The following is a 22159-nucleotide window of genomic DNA, read 5'->3' on the forward strand; positions in this document are numbered from 1 at the left end:
TTGCAGTGAGCCGAGATCCAGCCTGGGCAACAAGAGCGAAACTCGGTCTCAAAAAAAATAAAAATAAAAAAAATAATAAGACGTGTAAAGCCCTTGGAGCTGGCAGAGCCTACAATGCTATAAGCTCATTTGCCCAACAGAAACAACTTGGGAGGGTGGGGCATAGGATTCAGTGAGCAACTGAGCTCTTCCCAGCTCCTGGGCTCCTCCCTAGATTCTCTTTATATATATACAGATTTAAATATATATATATATATATATATATATATTTAATAGAGGAGGGGAAGGGACTATACTATGTTGCCCAGGCTGGTCTTAAATTCCTGGGCTCCCGCCTTGGCCTCCCAAAGTGCTGGGATTACAGACGTGAGCCACTGCCCCAGCCCTCCCTAGATTCCCTTTAATGACTGTCACCTGGTCTTCCTACAGAAAGCTGCGAGGCTCAGCAGAGGCAGCCTGTAAACTGGCTGGGGCAACTACAAAGCAACCGCCGGCACAGAAGGATGCCCACCCCATGTTGTAAGCTTACACATGTGAAGGGGACAACCGGCAAAACCCATTCTGTCCTTTTGCAATATTATCTGGGCCTGGAGTGCCTACGACAGCTGGCCCAAGCCTCCTGTCTGCGGGGCAGGACTGCTGGAACCATTGTGAAGCTCCAGGTAGGCCTGAGAAGGTGCCTATGCACCTGCCTGGGCTCTGTAGGAATAGAGAGCAGGTGCCTGGAAACCTCGCACAGCAATGAGGGCCACCCACTCTTCCAACTCATATCTGTCCCTGTGTCATTGACCAGTCCCCCAGGACACTTACAAAAAGGTCACCAGGAAGAAGTCTGCCTCCGCCCTGCCACCCCTTGGTCCAGTCCCCATCGCCCTCCTTCCCTGGGCCAGGTACCTCTCCTGTCTCCCAGCCCCACTCTGGCCCTTTCCCTCCAAAACAAGTGAGACAGCTGACTCATGCCTTGAGGAAAGCCATTTATTTCCAAGATATAGACTGTACTTTTAAGACAGGACTTTTCAGAAGCAGGAAATTTTAGCTGTTGCCAGAGAGGTGTGTCAAGGACACAGTGAAAGGAGCCATGCGGACATGGGGTGGAAGGCTTTGTCCAACACTGTTACAACACTTATGTAAATGAGCAAAACATCTTTAAAAATCCTTATAAATTCTTTATAATATGTTACACATTTAGAGACAATATTTACAATAAAAGAATGGGGGAGGGAGGGAAAGAAATCTACTTTACAGTAAATCTTTGCATAAAACAAGAGGACTGATAGACGTGGCAGCGGGTTCACCACCTACCTGGGCTTCCCTGGAATGAGTGTGGGTGTGTGGGGGCTGGCCTAGTGATTGGAAGTCTATTTACAGCCTGTGGGGAGAAGAGGGCGCTGGGTCCTGTCCATCCTGCAGGAACAGCCCAGCTCAGACCCCATAAATCAGTGTGTGAGTGACAGAAAGACAGCAGGGGTGTTGACTATCCCTCCTCCTAAGGGGAAGAAGGTGGGCTTCTGTGTGCCTGGGCTGTGGAAGGAACAGGCACAGATGGAAAAACAAAAAGAGGGGTGAGGGAGGTACCAGCAAGGGGGACCCTGGACCCCCCCCCCAAAACTGTCTGGGGAACAGGCAGCTGCCCGTGGTTAAAGCGCTTAGAGGGTGACTCAGGCAAAAGGATGTTGGGGAGTAACCCTGGTGAGGGTTTCAGTCCTGCCTCCTTGGAATGGCCCCAACCCCCTTCTCTGGCTCTGGCAAGGGGGGCGGGCAGGATCCTGTGTGCACCAAAGGCAGGGAGCCCTGGGGCGCAAAGTGGGGACCAGGGTGGGGGTAGGGGGACAGAAGTCGCTACTGGAAACACCTTGGGACAATGACTGCACACACTCGCCCACACAAGCCCCTCCCCCCATGGACATACGCACCCTACAACTCCTCTCCCCAGACATACACACATCCCCACTTACAAGCTGAGGTGGGAGGGCAGAAGAAAGAAGCAAAAAGCCAGCATCACCCAGGATCTTTCCTTTAGTCTGAAACTCAGGGGTTCCCTAGCCACACCCCATGGTCCACAAGGGTCCCCAAGTGCAGCCACAGAAAGGCTCAGAAGGACCTATCGGGCGCATGTGTGCAGGGACACAGACCCCAGCAGCCCACGCCCCCTCCTCTTCTGCTCATCACCTCTGGAACCCCCTTCCATTCACTTAGTCCGGCCCCAGCCTTCTCCTCTGCCCTGCCAGTTCCAGCACACCAACTAGAGACACTGCCTGCTGCGCCCTCCACCCCCACCATGCACCCAGGGGCAACAGAAGAGGAGGTGCAGGCTGGTGAAGCCTCCTGGTTCCCAAGGGGCTCTAGGGAGGGGTGGCGCCCGAGCGGCGTGGGAGGTGGGGATCACAGACACTGATGCAGGCGGGAGGCGGCCGAGCGGCGCGGGGGCTGGCTCTGCAGGGACCCCGTGTCCCCGGGCGCGGGCGGCTGCGAGGCAGCGGACGACGGGGCCCGCGCCTTGGTGGACTCCAGGCTGCTGAGTCCGGAGTCCTTGTTGTCACTGTGCGCCCGCGCGCCCGCAGGCTCCGGGGGGCCCCCTCCGCCCAGCTCCTTCCACTCGTTGAAGTTGAGGTCAGTCAGCGGGCTCTGCACCACCACGGTGTGGCGGCGCCAGCTGCTCCGGCGCCGCCGGGTCTCGGGCGACAGCGGCCGCCGCAGGCGCACGGCGAGCATGTCGTCCGCCGTGCCGCGAAGCCTTAGCCGCAGCGCCTCCATGCGCGAGGGCCGCGAGGCCAGCGCCGCCGCCGGGGGCCGCAGCGACTCCTGGCTGCTGGACGACGCCGAGCCGGGCGGCTCCGGGGCGCGGGGACCACCCCGGCCCGCGCCCTCGCCGTCTGGGCGGCCCCGGGCCAGGCGGCGGCGCGCCAGAGTGTCGCAGGGCATGAGGTGGTGCGAGCTGAAGGACGGCCGGCGCGTCAGGCGCCCCCCAGGCCCCGCGCCCGCCGCGCCCTCAGTGTCCGTCTCCACGTGGCTCAGCTCGCTACGCTCGTCGTCCGCCTCGTCCCCCGCGCCTGCCCGCCGACCGCTAGCGCCCGAGCACACGCTGCGGTCCATGGTGGACAGGGTGGAGTAGCCCGACACAATGGAGCGCGTGTCCGCGGCCGGCCGCTCCTCCGGCGCCGCCGGGGGACTGAGACGTCCGGGGGCATCGGGGGCGACGGCGCCAGGCAGCGGCCCCTGCGGCCGCTCCTGAGTCCCCGGCGCTGTGGCCCCCGCCCCAGGCTTGTGCGCCTCCTGCTCCGAGTCGTCGTCGGTGCTGCTGCCCAGCCCCCGCGCCTCCCGCCGCTTCTTGCGCTTGCGGTTGACGGCCGAGATGAAGGAGATCGCCAGCATCTCCCGGGCGTACGGCTCCTTCTTGGGGGCCCACGAACCCTGTGTGGGAGACAGGTCAGGATGCGGGGGGCGCCCGGACTCGGCCCCCTGCCGACCCCGCTCTACCCGGTCCACCCCCACGTCACGGCACCCAGTCGCCACAAGCCCCAGCCAAGGCCAGCACCCACGGCCGCATCATAAAACGCTCCTCCTCCAGCCCCGTGCCGCCCTCCGTCCAGAGACTACCCCCGCTGGCCCAAATCTAGGCTCTCAGCTCTTTCTTGTGAGGTGGGCTGGTCTCCCAAAGCCCCCTTCCATTCTGTTTTCCGTATCCAGCCCTGGCTAAATCCTTTAGACACGGCTCTGGTGATGACAGTCTCTCCACAGTGAATAACGCTTGGCAGCCTGAATCCGTTTCACACACGCCCCTGGGGTGTCATCACCAGAGCTTCCTGCATGCTGATCCCCAAATCCCCGGCAGGGGCGCTCTCTGACCACAAGTCCCCCACCTCCTCTCCACCCGCCGCCACCTGGAAACCTGCCTTCCCACCTGCCCAGCATCTACAGGCCTCTCCAGGGCAACCCGCCCAAGTTCACGTCCTCCCCTTTCCGCCGGACCCCACCAGCTCCCCACCCCGCTAATCCCCAATCCCAGGTCAATCCCGCCGCCAGCTCCGCCCCTGCAAGTGGCTGAAAGATCCCGTATGGTGTCATGGTTTGGATTGGAGCCGCTCCCAAACTGTGATTTCCAACCCCAAGTTGGGCAACTTCATGCCGCTGTTCTCACCTGAACCAGCCCTCACTGCTACACCCTGTGGTGTTTTGGGGCCTTGGCCTTTCACACTTTCCCAGGAGGGCCCATGCTGCCGGCCATGGCCTTCTGGAAGCTGGTTTTCATCCGCCCTTCTGGCCTCTCCTCTGCCTCTTGGGAGGTTCTTCTTGCCCGCCCCCCGCCCCGCCTCTGCCTTCCCCACTAAGACTCAGTGTTCCCAGGACTGTTTTTGGCCCCTTTGCCTTCTCTGTTCGTGTTCCCTAGAAAATACCATTCCCAAGCAGCACTGCTATCCAGGCCTCCCTGTCCAACACCACACTCACTTGAGCTCCGGGACTCTTCTTCCCATTGAGAATCCATTTCTACCTGGGTGTCTGTAGGCTCTTAAAACTCACCTATCCGGAACCACAGCATCCTACCTACCCCTGCCCCAAACTGCCTCCATTCACACTGCTCACCTTAGGGCGGTCTTGTGACTCCTCCCTCTCTCCTCCACCCACAGCCAAGTCCTGGATTCTTTTGAAATGGCTCCCAAAGCCAACTCCTCCTCCTCCTCCTCCTCCTCCTCCTCCGGCAGGCCCTCATTCTGCCCTCGCTGGGCCCTCCTGCCCCTCCTAATAGGGTTTCCTGCCTCCACCCTTGCCCCAGCCCGGGTCTCTCCTCCAGAGCCACCATTCTGAAGCAGGAATCTGATCCTCACCCAGCTTTGCTCAGAAGCTTGCATGCCCCAGCACCCACCAGGATAAAGCACAAGTTCCCCAGTTCAGCACATGGGGCTCTTCACAACCCAGCCCCAACTTTCCCAGCCTACTGCGCTGCTCTGCCCTGACCCCAACCCCAACACAGCCCTCACTGTGGAAATACAGCCCTACTAACCCTTCCTTTGATGTGACCTACACTGTTACATTGCTGCCAGCCCTTAATGTCCCCCTGCCCTATTTGCTGGATGAGCTCCTACTCACCCTACAAGGCCCAGCTCGAACATGGCTTCCTCTGTACAGCAACTTCCCAGCCCTCCCTTTGCCTGAGATGGGAGATCACTTCTCTATGTTCCTGTCATCTCACTATGCTCCTAGCTCTTCTCACATCAGCCTCATCGAACTCTGAGCTCCTTAAGAGCAAAGGCTGTGACTTGGTTGTTTCTGCATGGCACATAACAGGTGCTCAATAAACATGAAATGAACAAACAATTGGTGAATGAAGTCCCCTTAACACAGGAAGCCTTGTAGAAGCAGACGCTGGGACTGGTTCCTCCTGTCTTGGGCTGGAATGACCTGACAAGGTCACGCTGCCCTTTCAACCCCTCCTCACAGACCACCTCTTGTTTCAGCCATGGTGTAATAATGAATGGAGACCCAGATGCCTCTTGTGGCCACTGCAGCCACTGTCCTCGCTCTCACATTAATTAGTTCTGAGAAAACCAGAGCATGTCAGGGACTCAGGAGTCACAGGCATGTGGCTCCTGGGCCATGGTTGCCCACAATGCACAACACCAGAAGGCACCCCCTGGAGTTGTGCAATGTGGTTGCACTGCTAGGATCAGCCTGGAGCATATGGTGGCCAGTACTGCTTTCTTTCCTGGCCAGTGCTCTCTGAGAGACTTAAGAGGCTGCTTGGATCACCTGATCAAACTACCCTCTCATCCCAGCTGGTTCCAGAAGCAACGAGATCAGACTGATTTCTCTTCCAAGGAATGCAGAGGTCAGCAGATTCACAGAATGATCAGGGAGTTAATCCAGGATATACTGCAGGAAAGCAGGGGGCCAGGAGGAGCAATGGACGGAAGTGACAAGGACCTGGATGTAGGTCACTATAATGAACTTTCTCCCTGTCACAGCAATCTTATGATGGAGGTCTCTGTCACCAGAGGTGTCCAGGTGCAGGCAGGGGCTCCATGCAGAGCTTACAGGGGACGCTTGCACCAGGCTAGAGCATTATTATTATTAATTATTATTATTTATTATTATTATTATTTTGAGACGGAGTCTCCCTCTGTCACCCAGGCTGGAGTGTAGGTGGCGCAATCTCGGTTCACTGTAACCTCTGCCTCCCGGGTTCAAGCAATTCTCATGACTCAGCCTCCCGAGTAGCTGGGATTACAGGCATGCACCACCACACCTGGCTAATTTTTGTATTTTTAGTAGAGACGGGTTTCACCGTGTTGGCTAGGCTGGTCTTGAACTCCTGGCCTCAAGTGATCCTCCCACCTTGGCCTTCCAAAGTGCTGGGATTATTACAGGCATCAGCCACCGCGCCCACAGCCTTTTTTTCTTTTGTCCAGTGTATTCATCCGACACACACGGAGCACCTGCCAGGTGTCAAGCACATGGCTGTGGAGTGGGCTTACAAACCTGGCCAGTGCAGTGCTCAGAGACCCAGACAGAAATGAGCCCAGTTCCACCAGCCAGTCATCAGCTGGTTTCACTCACTGCTATGGACTAAATCGTGTACCTCCCAAACTCACATGTGGAAGCCCTAACCCCCAGTTTGGAGGTGGAGCCTTTGAGAGATAATTAGGTTTAGGTGAAGGTGGGACCTTTTGATGGGATTAGTGCCCTTATTAGAAGGGACACCAAAGGGCTTGGGCTCTCTTGCGCTCTCTTTTCTTTCTGCCTTGCCTTGTAAGTACACAGTGTGAGAAGGTGGCCATCTACCATCTACAAGACAGGCAGGGAACCCTCACCAGAAATGAGCCACACTGGCACCTTGATCTTGGACTTCTAACCTGTAGAACTGTGAGAAAATCAATTTCTGTTGTCTGAGGCACCTAGCTATGGCATTTTATTACAGCAGCCTGAGATGACTTTATACACACCCTGCCCTCAAGCTCTAATCTCATAGCCGGGCAGGGTCACCCAGGGCAGGCCTCATCTCCTAACGGGTTCTGTCTCACAGGGGAGGCTCTGGAGCAGGTGACTTGCTGGTTGTGAGACCTGGGGCAAGTTACAGAAGCTCTTCTGGCCTCTGTTTCTTCAACTGCAAAATAAGGACAATTCTATCTCTAACTCACAGGGCATTTGTGAGGATTAGTAATTCTAAGCACAGTAACACAGCAAATGCTCAATAAATTGTAACTATTCATATTGTTGAATACTTTAAACTTAGGAATCAGCGATGACCAAAGGCATTATTGACAGCTAGACTGACACCTTCTGCCAAACAAGCTAATTACCAGCCGGAATACTCTGGAGAAGGCACTGTTAACTGGAGTCCCTGGGTAGGCTTTGGGGGTCCATAAACTCCTTGAACTTGCCACAGGATTTGTGTAGATAGGTGTCTTTCTGGAGCAAGAGTGCATAACTTTCCTTATTTCTTTTTTTTTTTTTTTTTTTTTGGAGACGGAGTCTCACTCTATTGCCAAGGCTGGGAATGCAATGGTGCAATCTTGGCCCACTGCAACCTCCGCCTCCCCAGTTCAAGCGATTCTCCTGCCTCAGCCGCCTGAGTAGCTGGGATTACAGGCGTGCACCACCCCCTCCAGCTAATTTTGTATTTTTAGTAGAGATGGGGTTTTGCCATATTGGCCAGGCTGGTCTCAAATTCCTGGCCTCAAGTGATCTCCCCACCCTGGCCTCCCAAAGTGCTGGGATTACAGGCATGAGCCACCATGCTTGGCCTCCTCTGATTCTTGAAGGTGCCTGAAGTAGATAGGGAATCCCTGCATTCCAATATCTGTTGTCAATGCAAAAATTTTCACAGCCAGTTCTCTGTCAGGGTCAGGGTCATGGGGAGGTTTCTTATGGGGCAAGGGTTGGGGTCAAGGAATTTGAGGAACTTGAATAGGGCAGGGCCGGGGAAATCAGAGCCTGGTCAGGAGCTAGACTTCTCCCTGTACCAGTGGGGGTGCTCGGGGATTATTGCAGGCTGTAAAGAAAGCTAAGCAGTAGGCGAGGGGCCACCAGAGAAGACAAAAGTGGTCCCCTTCCTCAAGAACTTGGAATTAAGATGATAACGAGAGTGGGGTGCCGTGGCTCATGCCTGTAATCTCAGCACTTTGGGAGGCCGAGGCAGCAGGATCCATTGAAGCCAGGAATTCAAGAACAGCCTACACAAAGAAGACCCCATTTCTACAAAAAAATACAAAAACATTAGGCAGGAGTGGTGGTGTGTGCCTGTAGTCCAGCTAACTCAGGAGGTTGAAGCAGGAGGATCACTTGAGCACAGCAGTTAGAGGCTGCAGTGAGCTGTGTTCAGGCCACTGCACTCCAGCCTGGGTGACAGAGCGAGACCTGTCTCAAAAAAAAAAAAAAAAAAAAAGATGATAAGGGAGCCTTCTGAGTAATGAACAACTCCACTCCACCCACCACGGAGCTGAGAGACTGCCATGTGTGCCTGGCCACACTCCTACCCGGGACAGCCTAAACCATCCACACAGGGAGGCGAGATCAGAATGTGGCTGTAACTTGGGGCACCGACGCCGCCTGGGTGTCCTGGACACAGCCTGGAGAACGTCTACAGACAGGACTGTCACATCTAGAACAATGGTTTCTGATGAGCTTGGGAGCACTCTGTCCAAATCGAATCCTCCCTAGAAACCCAGCAATGTGAGACAGAACCAAGAGTGGCTCAGATGGAGGCCGTGGGAGCTTGGATCCCTGCACGCTTGGTCCTGTCATACACCTGTTGGTGGTCACAACCCCATGGTGGCTCCAGGGAACACAGTTTGACCATCACGGACCTGGGTTTTAGAGTCAGGCAAGAGAGACAGAGGCTGGCAGTCGTGAGTGTCCGGCACTTGCAGGATTTGTGCCCACCCTCAGAGCTCACAGCCTGGCGGGAGGCCAGGCCCTGGTGCCCGAGGCAGCCCCTTCCTTACAGCCGGGACAGGAGGCCGCAGGCTCTCAGATGCCTGATGCCTCCTGCTTCCCTGACTCCGATTCCTGGTCTCCCCAGTAGATGAGACTGAGACCACTGCGGCACACACAACTCAACGTCCCTGTCCCTGCAACAGTTATTCCTATCGCTGTACTTCATAGACCGGCAGCCTCGTCTGTGCCTCCGTTTCTTAGAGGCTTGGCCGGTTGGTTTCAGCTCAGGCTCAGGACAGAGCCAGTCCCTGTGCCAGAAAATCAAGAAACACTCAGAGCCTGAGAACAGAGGATCAGAACTCAGATACCAGAGCACCAACCAAGGAAGGAGGCCACCTAACCAGCTCCCCTGCCTGAGGCCCAAGAATATGCCCAAACTTCTAGTTACTTAAGTTCTCTGAGCCTTGGTTCCCCACATCTGTAAAATGGGGATGGTACAAAATTCAAGGGTCTTCCGTAAAAATGAAATGAAACCGATGTTCGTGAAAAGTTATCTGCATACTGGCTGGCACCTAGTAGGCGCTCAGTAAATGTGCATTCCCTCCTCTTTCATCTCATGCTAGTGATTGTGATGAACTCACTGGGTCACAGTGAAGTCTCTGAGTCAGTTTACAGTAAAGACGTACTCTCTGAAAAGCACATTCTATTGTTCAAGGCCCTGTGATTGAGAAGGCCTCCTGCAGGAGTTCCCAGGTTAATGCAGGAGTCAGGCAGGCCCAGACTGGGAAGCGGTAACTGCTAGCGTCTCAGGAGGAAGGAATTTCAAGCCAGGAGGCTTCAGGGAGGCAGTGGCCTGTGAGCTCTGGGGAGGTCAGTGTTGAGTCCACTGGAGACACGGTGGGGTCACAGGAAGCAAATGAGGACATCTTCTGGCCAGAAGGGACTCAGAAGGGGCTCTCCGGGGACTGTGGAGAAGCCAGGCCCAAAGGGGCGGGGCACGGCTGCTGGGCAAAGTGCTGGCTCTCGAGAAGGGGCCGCAGCCTTCAGAGGCCTCGGCCTGCCCATGATGCTTCTCGGCCCCTTCAGGAAATCTGCCTTGCTTCATGGGACCCATTTCAGACTTCCTTCACTCTGCTCAGACTTTCCCTGCCACCTTCACGCCCAGCAGAGGTCTTCACCTTCCACTTCGCTGAGGAAAGAGCCATCAGCTGGGAGTGACCCCAATGACCTGCTGCCAACACTGCCTGCTAGTGTGCCCCTGCCACCTCCCTCTCTTCCTACTACACCTGGGGATGCATCTGCTAGGAGCACAGTCTACTGCTGCTTCACGGGCTCTGGGCCCAGCTCTTCCTCTCTCTCTCTGTCTCTCACCTGGATCATTCCCACTGGCAAGTAAATTTGTGCTTTCGTCTTTTTTTGTTTGTTTGTTTTTGAGATAGGATCTTGCTCTGTTGCCCAGGCTGGAGTGCAGTGGCATGATCATGGCTCATCACTGCAGCCTCAACCTCCCAAGCTCAAATGATCTTCCTGCCTCAGCCTCCCAAGTAGCTGGGACTACAGGCATGCCCCACCATGCCTGGTTAATTTTTGCATTTTTTGTAGAGTTGAGGACTCACTATGTTGTCCAGGCTGGTCTCGGACTCCTGGGCTCAAGGGATCCTCCTGCCTCGGCCTCCAAATGTGTTGGGATTACAGGCGTGAGCCACCATGCCTGGCTGCTTTCATCTTTTAATGAAAGTTTCCCTCAAGCCACATATTTTTCCATTTTTGTTCTGTAAATATCTCTTCACAATCGGACTTCTCACAAGAGTGGTCTATGTATGCGCTTTTCCCTCCCTCACTTTATTAGCTAATTCCATCTGGTTTCTGCCTCCACTGTGCCTCCAAACCTGCCAGACAGATAGTCTATTTCTTCATAAGCTTAGTGTCTGTCTCTCATTAGAAGATAAGCTTTGTGAGGGCAGGAACATATCTGTTTGGCTCATTATTTATATTTTCAGTACCCAGCACAGTACTGATATAAAGTAGACGTTCAACAAGTATTTGTGGTATTATCAAATGAATTAGCCCTATCTTTTTCAAAAGCATTGTTAGGTTTTGGTATCAGGGTAATGCTGGCCTCATAAATGAGTTGGAAAGTGTTTCCTCCTCTTCTATTTTCCTTTCTTTTTTTTGAGACGGAGTCTCGCTCTGTCGCCCAGACTGGAGTGCAGTGGCACGACCTCGGCTCACTGCAACCTCCTCTTCCCAGGTTCAAGCAATTATCCTGCCTCAGCCTCCTGAGTAGCTGGGATTACAGGTGCATGCCACCACACCCAGCTAATTTTTTTGTATTTTTAGTAGAGATGGGGTTTCACCATGTTGGCCAGGCTGGTCTTTAACTCTTGATCTCAAGATCCGACCTCAGCCTCCCAAAGTGCTAGGATTACAGGCGTGAGCCATGGTGCCCAGCCACCCTCTTTTATCTTCCAAAAGAGATAGTGGAGAATTGGTATTATTTCTTAAATAACTATTTAAATAACATTTGAATAATTCAAATATTTAAATAACTATTTAAATATATCAATATTTAAAATTATACTATTTTCTATTTAGAATATTTTAAAATTATTAAAGTAAATTGTTTAAAAATTTAAAAAATTCCTTAAATATTTGGTAGAATTTAACAGTGAAACCATCTGGTCCTGAAGTTTTCATTGTTGGGGGATTTTAAATTACATATTCAATTTCCTTAGGAGGTATAGGACTATTCAGGTTATCTATTTTTTCTTAAGTGAGTTTTGGCAGTCTGAATCTTTCAAAGAATTGGTCTATTTCATCTAAGTTATTGAATTTATGGGCAACTTTATGCCCATAAATTCAATTACTTAGGGGTCTATAGCCAGGCGCGGTGACTCACGCCTGTAATCCCAGCACTTTGGGAGGCCAAGGGGGGCGGATCACGAGGTCAGGAGATCAAGACCATCCTGGCTAACCTGGTGAAACCCCGTCTCCACTAAAAATACAAAAAATTAGCTGGACGTGATGGTGGGCGCCTGTAGTCCCAGCTACTCGGGAGGCTGAGGCAGGAGAATGGTGTGAACCTGGGAGGCGGAGCTTGCAGTGAGCCAAGGTGGTGCCACTGCACTCCAGCCTGGGTGACACAGCAAGACTCCGTCTCAAAAAAAATAAATAAATAAAAAATAAAAAATAACTTAGGGGTCTGTAGTGATGTCCCTCTTTCATCCCTGATACTGATAATCTGTGCCATCTTTCTTTTTATTCTGTTAGTCTGGCTAGAGGTTTATCAATTTCACTGATTTTTTTTCAAAGAACCAGCTTTTGGTTTCATTGCTTTTTTTCAACTGTTTTCAATTTCATGGATTTCTGCTCCTCTCTTTATTTCCTTCTGCTTGCTTTAGGCTCTCCAAAGACCTTAAAGGATATCTGTTTTATTTATTATAGCACCCCACAGATTTACTGATATTCCCATTTTATAGATGAGGAAGCTAAGGATCAGAAAGTGGTTAAGTAACTTGCCCAATGTCCCAAACTACTAAATGGTGGAGCCAGAACTCAAACCCAGGACTGTCTGACTCCAGAGTCTGTGCTTCTAACTACTGAGTGACATTGCCTCCTAGCCACATAACTCCCAGGCCAGGTCCTTCTACTACAGCAGATGCCTCACCAAACCTGCCAAGGTAAGCAATTTCTCAGCTTACCTTGGGCACTCGGTACCTCCTGCCTTCCCTCTCAGGGACCATCAACTTTCCCCATGGTCCAACTGCCATTCCCTCAATTCCCTTGAACAAAAACCAAAGTGGGCTGTCTTGTACAGGGATCAAGCCTTCAGAATTGCCTTCATACGTACCTTGGACTTGGCTGAACTACAGGTGGTAGAATCTGTTGGTGAAAGACAGAAAAAAAAAATGAAAGTTGCATCAGGAAAAAAGAAAGCTGAGTCTTACGCACACAATTCCCTCTCCTCAAAGGCTTCAGAAACCAGGGAATTCTGAAACATGAGATCTCCCCAGGCCCTAGGAGTATGATGGACATCTGATGTCCATCTATGGGAGAGGGATGGAGGAGAAAATGATGTTAACTGCCACTTCTTCTAGAGGCAGGAAGTGACATCAGGCTGCCAGCCACTGGCCCCTCATTGACCGATGGCTAAGGGCAGGGGGGCATTGTCTTTGAGCCTGGTTCCTCTCCCCTTCCCCGCCCGTCCCTGTTACTCTGAAGCACTGGAGAGAAAATGCCAAATATCAGGTGCAGTCCATGGAAACCACCACAGTGAAACACAGCAAATCACAGATGCTCTGGAGAAATGGAGACCACACAGTGCACAGAGAGGTGGGTGCCCTACATCCACCCCCGAGCACACAACAGAGAAGAGGGACCACATGAATAATGGATAAAAGGGCAAAAATGAAGTGGGTGGGACGCAGGAGGTGGAGTGGGCTGGTGATTAGAGCCTTGATAGGTTCCACCTCCGGACCTGGGGTCACCCTGCCTCATGGGCAGGGTCCCCAGTTATCACCCAGTTATGAAGGAGACTAAAAGCATGATTTCTATGGGACTTGGGTCCCACTCCTTTAATATCACTGGGGTGGAGAAGGAACCAGAAACACATCCTGGTGGGTCCCCTCCAAGGCTAAAGAGGGAGCAGGTTGGTCCAAGGGCCTCCTGGGGTCCCACAGGGTAGTGGGCAGGTGCGGTTAATCCACACTCTCTGGCAGGCAAGTTAGACGCCCCCCTCTCCGGACCCCTCCCCCTGCACAAGGTGAGAAAAGCAAGATGGGCGACCACACACAACACACAGGGCGCGGGGGGCGGCGGGTGATTAGAAGAGACACGGGGTCCCTCTCTGCCGTCCCACCCCCATGTCTTCTGGCCCCTCCTGAGCCTGCCTCTGGTGACTAGGGAGCTCCTGTGTGCCTCTGTCAGAGACGAACAGAAATGCTAAAACTAAAGGGAGGGACAACCATGGCGGGGGGAGGAGTCAGTGGCTGCAGCCACAAAGGGAGTGACCCTCATCTGTCTCTGAGCATGTAAATCATCTGTCCTCTGCCATGAGAGGGCCACAGGCCCTGCAAACAGGACTCAGGGCCCCGGTTTCTTAAGCAGGAAGAGGCGGCCCATTGGGGTGACTGAGGCAGGAGTTAGAGATGAAGAGAAGCTTCTGGGCGTGGCATCGCTGGTCTCCAGAGAGTGTCGGTCCCCAGCCTGGATGACTAGCAGTGGTGAGACTCGGCAAAGAGAGGCCGCAGGGTCTGTGGCACTGCAGGAGGGCAGCAATTCGATGCCCAGGTGTCCAGGCAATGGGGAGGGCCCTGGGCCCAGTGAGTGCCTCCTTCCTCCTGAGAAGGGGCTTTAGAATGGGAGGGGCATGGACTGCTGGGGTAAGTGGATAACAGGCAGGGGTAACTGGCATGTCAGTGTGGGGTCCTCACAGTCCGGGACATTCTGCCTGCCGCTGTGCCCACCCAGCCTTCTTATAATCACCCGCCACTGTTAGTGACCGAGGCCGCGACACCGCACTGTACCCTTTAAATCTCCAACAGGTCCGCTGGAGGAGGGGAGGGGGAGGAGAAGAGAAGGGGGTAGGAGGAGAGCACGGGGAGAGGAGGAGGGAGAGGCGGGGGTGCAAGGAGAAAAGGAAGAAAAATTAAAAAGAGGAACATGCCCAGAGGGACACAGCCAGCCCACGAGAAATTAAAGGCTGAGGAAAGAAACCAGTGAGAGAGGGGGAACAAAGCTCCGACCCTGCCCGGGGCGGGGCAGCTGCGCAGACAGGAGGTGGGCACGGGGCAAGCTGGACTTCCCCAGGGAGGGAGAAGGCCCCCAACAGCCCCATCTCCATGGTGGCTGGCAGGGGAGGGCCCCGCTGGGGTGGCACAGGGAAGCTGGGCATCTGGCCAGGCATCTGGGACCCTCAGGAATGCAGTGTCCACCCTCCCGCCTCCCCACTCCCAGGCCCCTGCGCTCACCTGACCCCGGGTCGCCAGGGGGCACTGTCCTGCCAATGTTGGGCAGGAGGTACTCAATGTTGGGCACTGCCTGAGGCTCCTTGTCGCCCACAGGGGTCTGCGAACAGGAGGAGGGGTCAGCTGGCATGCCCTCAGATGCTGGGCTGCCAACCCCCCAGAGGGGGGTGCCCTGATGACAGAGCCCATGTCTCCTCCATCAGACCGGGCTCACTGGGGCAGGGACCGTCTCCCTCATCAGCCGGGCGCTCTTGAGGATGATTCCTACATGTCCCCTATTAGACAGTTTTGTGCCTTCCTCAACACCTCGGAACCGCGAAGGCCAGAGCGGCCCCTTCAGCTAGGGGCAGGAGCTGTGTCTCCCGCACCAGACTGGAACTCCTCCAACCTAAGTCCTTCTCAGTAGCCTGGAGGGCAGGAGCTGCCTTTACTCCTGAATTGGGTTCCCTCTGAGCAAGGCCTATATCTCCCCCATTTCGACTGGGGATTCCTGAAGGCAAGCTTTGTGCTTCTCTATCAGACTAGGGGCTCCTGAGGAGAGGGTCTGTGTTTCCTCCATCAGACTTGAGGGAAGCCTCAAGGACAGACACCTTCCCCGGCTTAAGTCCCGCTGCCTGCCCCACCCCCAAGGACTGGGGCTCACCTCAGACCAGCCCCCATGCCAGCCCAGCCCGCGGCATCACTTACTCTCTCTCCCTTGTCCTCTTCGTCACTGAAGAACCAGTCTGACTGCAGAGAAGACAAAAGGAAGGGATGAAATCAGCATGGGAAAGAAGAGTCTCTTCCACCTGCTCATTCCAGAGGACCCGCTCAGGCGGCAAGGGGCGCCTCTCTCTCAACAAACCCCAGGCTGGCGGGGCTGCAAAAGAGGGCTCAGAGGGAGCTTAACGGACCCTAAAACCTGACTCCACAGACTATGAAAAACTCTGGGGGAGAGAAAAGGTGGGACCCCAGTGTGGGAGGAGACACGGCAGGGAGTGGGAGCATTCACCTCAGACAGGAGATAGGCTTAGGGAGAGCTTCGCTTTTACTGGCTTTTCTCTAAACACTGTCCTGAGCACACCCCTATGGTATACTCTCCATAGCGAGCCAGGGGGCAGGGAGGCACCAGTGCCGTTAGTGTTGGCCAGGTCCATGGCTGTGACAGCCGAGTGTGCCCCACGCCACCTGCCACCCATGGGTGCCACACTGACAACAGGGGTGTCACGTACTCAGCCCAGAAAAGGAAATGACAGGAGAAAGGTGTTGGAGGTTTCCTGAGGGGCAGGAGGTGAGAGCTTTCTCATAAAGGCCAAACAAGAGAGAAAATAAAGACCCCCACAGTTTAATATATTTTGTAAAATTTGAGAATCTTGAAGATAAAATTCTAAGTTTTCTGAAAAAAAAAATCCAGATTGCTTATAAATGAACACGTATCACAGGTACTTGGAACTTTCAGCAGCAAAACACAAGAAGACAAGAAAGTAAGTTTTGACGTGTTGAAGGAACCTAGAATTTTATACCCTGCTAAACTCTCATTTAAATCTGAGTGTAAAATAAAGCTATTCTTCTTTTTTTTTTCCAACAGAATCTCACTCTGTCACCCAGGCTGGAGTGCAGTGGTGCAATCTTGGCTCACTGCAACCTCTGCCTCCTGTGTTCAAGTGATTCTCTGGCTTCAGCCTCCCAAGTAGCTGGGATTACAGGTGCACACCATCACGCCTGGATAATTTTTGTATTTTTAGTAGAGATGGGGTTTCGTCATGTTGGCCAGACTGGTCTCAACTCCTGACCTCAAGTGATCCGCCCACCTCCACCTCCCAAAGTGCTGGGATTACTGGCATACCACAGATCGTTTTAATCACCCCTTAAGTGAACCTCCTGCTCTCTGGAGCCACCACACCTGGCCTTGAAATAAAGCTATCCTGAGACATCAGAAAATTTACTACACAAAGACTCTCTTAACTGAATACTTGAGCAAGTAAAGAGATGACCTTCGGCAAGCTCCAAGAAATAACTAAGGCCCTTTTGGCTTTTATTGTATTTATGTATTTATTTTTGAGATAGGGTCTCTCGCTGTTATCCAGGTTGGAATGCTGTGGCATGATCCTAGCTCACTGTACCCTTGAACTCCTGGGCTCAAGAGATTCTCCCACCTCAGCCTCCTGAATAGCTGGGACTACAGGCATGTGCCAGCTTGCACAGCTAATTTTAAAAAAAAAATTGTAGATTTTGGGATTACAAGCATGAGCCACTGCACCCTACCACTTTTGGCTTTTAGATGTGGTGGAAGGAAGACACAGAAACTGATAAGCATTAGAAATTGACAGTGACAGGCCGGGTGCAGTGACTCACACCTGTAATCCCAGCACTTTGGGAGGCTGAGGCGGGCGGATCACCTGAGGTCAGGAGTTTGAGACCAACCTGGCCAACATGGTGAAACCCCATCTCTACTAAAAATATAAAAATTAGCTGGGCATGGTTGTGCGCACCTGTAATCCCAGCTACTCAGGAGGGTGAGGTGGGGGAATCGCTTGAACCCGGGAGGCAGAGGTTGCAGTGAGCTGAGGTCGCACCACTGTACTCCAGCCTGGACAACAAGAGTGAAACTCCATCTCAAAAAAAATAAATGAATAAAAATTAAGGCAATTACCCTTTACCCCCCTCAACACCTATGAAAGAAGAGGAACAGGCAATTTATAATCTCATTATGTAGACTTAAAACACACAAAGAATATTATATATATTTAAGGATAGCCATGCATTTACAATAAGTGAAAGGTGTCCTGGAAGGACACATATTAGCCTATTAAGAGTGGGCACCTAGGGGAATGAAGAGGGGAAACAAGGGGACTTGCCTGAGCATACGCCATGAGCCTCAGTTATTATCGCTCATGATCTGACATGTGATTAACTCAAACAGCACAGGAAGGCCAGAAGGGAAAGAAGAAAGAGATAGAAGAGAAGAGAGCAAAGGAAGATAAGAAAAATGCAAGCTCTGGCCGGGCACAGTGGCTCACACCTATAGTCCCAGCACTTTGGGAGGCTGAGGCAGGTGCATCAGCTGAGGTCAGGAGTTCAAGACCAGCCTGGCCAACAGGGTGAAACCCCAGCTCTACTAAAAATACAAAAATTAGCCCGGCATGGTGGCATGCACCCATAATCCCAGCTACTTGGGGGTGCTGAGGTGGGAGGATCACTTGAGCCCAGGAGCTGGAGGCTGCAGTGAGTGGAGACCGCGCCGTTGCACTCCAGCCTGGGCGACAGAGTGAGACTCTGTCTCAAAAAAAAAAAAAAGAAAAGAAAAAGAAAAATGGAAGCTCTGGAGTCAGTCATCTTGGTTCAAGTTCACCTTAGCCAAGTTACTTTCCCTCTGTAAGTCTATTTACTTATCTCTAAAATGGGCATGATGTGAGTACCTCCTTCTAGGCCTGAGGAGGATCGAGATGAAATACTGTATGGAAAACGTCGAGTGCAGCACATCGTTAATGTATAATCGATGTCAGCTACCGCTATTCAAAAGTGTGGCTTCCAGAGACAGGCTGACCAGGGGACCAGGATCGGCCCAAAGAAGCCAGCCGTTAACTCAGGTTGGAAGGTGCCCAGAAGTACTCTGCAAGCCACAGCGTCTACAGGAAGCGCCCGGGTGGCCACGGCTCTCAAGAGGAATCCACACTAGTTCCTGCCACCCTGTTTCTGCACGTGCTGTTCTTTCCGCCTGGGATGCCCTTTCTCCCTGCTCTGCCTGGCTAAGTTCTCATCATGGTCCTCTAAGGCAGTTCAAGAACTCCATGACTACGACCCCAGCCCCGCACCCAGGGCCGGGGTGGGTCCTTCTGTGGGGCTTCCTTGGGCATAGCCCAGAGCACAAAGAGACGCAGCTCTTACTTTGATAAACATTATTAAATGAATAAATGAATGAGAAGCATCTTTTTTTTATGGATTTTTGTGTGTGTGTGTGTCAGGGTCTCACTCTGTCACCCAGGCTGGAGTGCAGTTTCGCAATCTCGGCTCACTGCAGCCTCCCACCTCAGCCCCCCAAGTAGTTGAGACCACAGACACGCACCACCACACCCACTGGCAATATTCCTTCTGAGCAGGCTCCCATTCACCTCCGTGTTCCCAGCACGGGGATCTGTCTCTGGCGTGGAATAATGACCACGACGAAGAGGATGACAGTCAGTTCTCACACGACACTTAGGACCTGCCAGGCACTGCCGCGAGTGCTTTAGCAGACATTCACAACGATGTGAGGTAAACAGTATTGTCATCTCTGCTTTACGGATGTGGAGACTGAGGCACAGCAGGTAAGGAACTTGTCCAAGGCCACACAGCACATAGGAGCAGGCTGGCCCCAGAGCCACTGCCGTCAATCCCCCCACCCCAGTGGGCACTTGGCAATGTCTGGAGACATTTTCGATTGTGACAACTAGAGTGATATTCCCAGCATCCAGCAGGTAGAAGCCAGCGATGCTGCTAAATGTCCTGTAACACACAGAACAGCCTCCCACAAGAAAGACTTATCTGGACCCCAGCGCTCACTAGTGCTGAGGCTGAGAAACATTAGGTATCGCTGCCTTTGCTGAGTGAGTCCCTGAGCAAATGCCCTGGGTGATCTTTGTTTGGGTTCCATTTGACTTCGTAAACATAGGCAGGGGCTCCTGGCAACTTGCCCGCTGCAAGATCAGACACCCAGGTTTGCTCTCCTCTCTGCTCTGCCATTATCTTGCTGTGTGGCCCTGGGCAAGTCGCTGTTCCTCTTTACCCCTCAGTTGCCACCCTCTTTCCGACCTGAAGACTGGTCTGGGTACCCCAAGTGACAGCAGCACTGCCCTGGCTATGGAGCCTCCAGCCTACACAGAGCTGGCACGCTTGGGTGGGCAGGCTTTCAGGGCTTGCAGAGTGGGTGGCTCATTCCCTCGACAATCATCCAGGGCTGGTTACGTTCAGATGCCAAGGAGGCAGAGAAGGGAAGGACACTAGCTCAGTTAGCTCTCGGGAATGAATCTCTGAGTAGAAAAGCCCAGCCTGGCTGGGCGTGATGGCTCACACCTGTAATCTCAGCACTTTGGAAGGCCGAGATGGGAGGATCGCTTGAGTCCAGGAGTTCAAGACTAGCCCTGGCAACATAGTAAGACCTCATCTCTACCAAAGAATACAAAAATTAGCCAGGTGGTGTGGTGGTGGCATCTCTAGTCCCAGCTACTCAGGAGGCTGAGATGGCAGGATCGCCTGAGCCTGGAAGTGGGCCGTATCTGCCCACTGCACTCCAGTGTGGGCGACAGACTGAGACTCTATCAAAAAAAAAAACAAAAAAACAAAAAAAAGCGAAAAGAAAGAGAGAGAGAGAAAGAGAAAGAAAAGCCCAGCCTGACGTAACCTCAATTAGCAATTTACTCAGTCATTTATACTCCACAAACACTGAGTAGCCACTGTGTGCCAGTAGTGTCAGTGCTAAATGAGACAAACTCCACCTTCTCCACCCTGCCCAGAGCAGGGACTCCCCCTTGGGGCTTTGGCCTCCTTCCTCCCTGAAGGCTGCAGTTCCTGACACCTCAGCTGACCTCAGACCTTGGGCTTCCAGGGACTTCTCCAGGAGCACAGGGCCAGACACCCATTCTTCCCTGCTGCTGCCCCCAAAACACACCCTCACGGGAGGTTCCGGGGCTCCCTGGTGCCCTGGAGAGCTAAGCTTTCCCAAGGCCTCATCAGGATCCCCGACGCTGCAGGGCAGCCCTGGCCTCCCAGACAGCTCTGGAGTGGTGTTCCCAGTGTCCGGATGCAGCAGGCTGTGATCCTCCCTCCTGTGGCTCGGAGCCCTGAGCATGCAGTGAAGGAGGGAGATGGGCAAGCAAGGCTGTTAACATGGCTCAGCTGCTCACCACCTCGCCTCCTTACCCTGGCCCCCTCCCTCCGTCCCAAGCCAGCTCAAGGAGGGACCTAGGAGTCTGGCCTTTGGGTTGATAGCAGGAGGAAAGCACAGGCTTTGGTTAGTCAGATCTGGCTTGAAATCTTGGGCTGCCACTTATTAGCTGTGTGACCATGAGCAAGTTGCTTTGCCTCTCTGAGCCTGTTTCCTCCTCTGTAAAATGGGGGTGATAGGGCCCAGCTTTCCTTCCCTAAAGTGTCTAGGGGGCTTGGGACTGAGGCTTCTCTTCCTCTGACCAGCTGCCAGTCTTATTTTCCCTGGCAGGAGGGGCTCTGTTCTCATCCTTTGTGGGCTCTAACAAGAATTGGAAATGGAAAATCTATGATTCATAATGACATCCGTGTGCACACCAGAAGGCGGCAGTGCTGCCTTAGGGTTGGGCTCTGGAAAACCAAGGCCTCCTGCGCCCTCTGCTGGCCACTCTGGGTTCTCCTCCGCCCATGCACAGTAACAAGAACCTACAGGACCAGGGCTGTTGGCATCCAGGAAGCCATGAGAAGGGAGGTGGCCAGCCCAGTACATGCCAAGCACTGGTGCAGGATCCTGCCTCAGGCCAAGGCCCTGTGCCCTGCCCCATCCACCCCTTGTTACCAGGAACATCACCACTATCTCCCCAAAACCTCAGTGGGGCCAGCAGGGAAAGTCACTAGAGCCGGGGCCTCCTGATATCAGGCCAGACCTTGGCCCCCGTCTGCTTGTGTCTGCCAGGACACCTCTCCAGGGGCCAACTTCTGCAGCTGCCCCTTCCGCCCTCCACCAGTAGCACCTTCCCTGCCCTTCCTCCTCTTCTACCTTTCCCAGGCATCTCGGATGCTCGGGGGCCTCTTGACTCTCCTGCTGGGGACACAACATCCCAGGGCAGCAGGGATTCCAGGATCCATTCCTGCCTTGCCTTGAAATGCAGCCCATGGCTTTGGAGGAGTATATACCACCCTAGCAGCATGCTCTAAAGCTGCCGAGCCCTTCCTGGGGCACACTCCGCCAGGCGGAGCAAGAGCGAGGGGCTCAGAGGAACATGGCCTGGGCCCCAGGGGCTGCCGGGCGCCCCCCCGGAACAGGGGCTTACGTGCTGGATCAGTGTCTCCACGATCTTGTAGCGGTCAGGCATGTGGGTCACCATGTCTGTCATGTTGTCCTCTGACGTCCTCACCAGTGTCGGCCCAAAGACCAGGGCCAGGTTCCGGGGTTCCATCTGGGCAGCAGGGAAAGCAGGTCACTGTCAACATCCTGAACTCGGTCCTCCCTCACTCTGGCACCTGAGGCCTCTGTCCCCAACTACATCCTCACCAGTCCCCAGCTTAGAGGGTGGACACCCCCTTGTATGGGCATGGAGATGCTTGATGAGTAGAGCACAGACCAGATTTCAGCCCCTTTCATCCCCAGGCCCAGCAGCCATGAGCAGTGCCCAACCTGC

The 22159-nt window shown here is 53.6% G+C and overlaps 1 protein-coding gene across 6 annotated transcripts in view; it reads right to left on the minus strand.

The window, feature by feature from the left end:
- Positions 1 to 961: 961 nt before the first annotated feature.
- The window catches only part of ARHGAP23 (Rho GTPase activating protein 23), a 94267-nt gene continuing 73069 nt past the window's right edge, over positions 962 to 22159 (minus strand). For 5 of the 6 annotated variants that reach the window (XM_034942000.3, XM_034941999.3, XM_055102180.2 and 2 more), the window contains 5 exons: positions 21812 to 21937; positions 15525 to 15566; positions 14841 to 14937; positions 12722 to 12753; positions 962 to 3411 (listed from right to left, as the gene is read on the minus strand). In XM_034942000.3, coding sequence (XP_034797891.2) covers positions 2383 to 3411; positions 12722 to 12753; positions 14841 to 14937; positions 15525 to 15566; positions 21812 to 21937 — 1326 coding nt within the window. In that variant the 3' untranslated portion in view covers positions 962 to 2382. Of the gene's footprint in view, positions 3412 to 12721; positions 12754 to 14396; positions 14420 to 14840; positions 14938 to 15524; positions 15567 to 21811; positions 21938 to 22159 lie in introns of all 6 variants that reach the window. The other variant, XM_057300369.2, reaches the window with a different exon arrangement.

Source organism: Pan paniscus, chromosome 19 (assembly GCF_029289425.2).
Source record: "Pan paniscus chromosome 19, NHGRI_mPanPan1-v2.0_pri, whole genome shotgun sequence".
Lineage (NCBI taxonomy): Eukaryota > Metazoa > Chordata > Mammalia > Primates > Hominidae > Pan > Pan paniscus.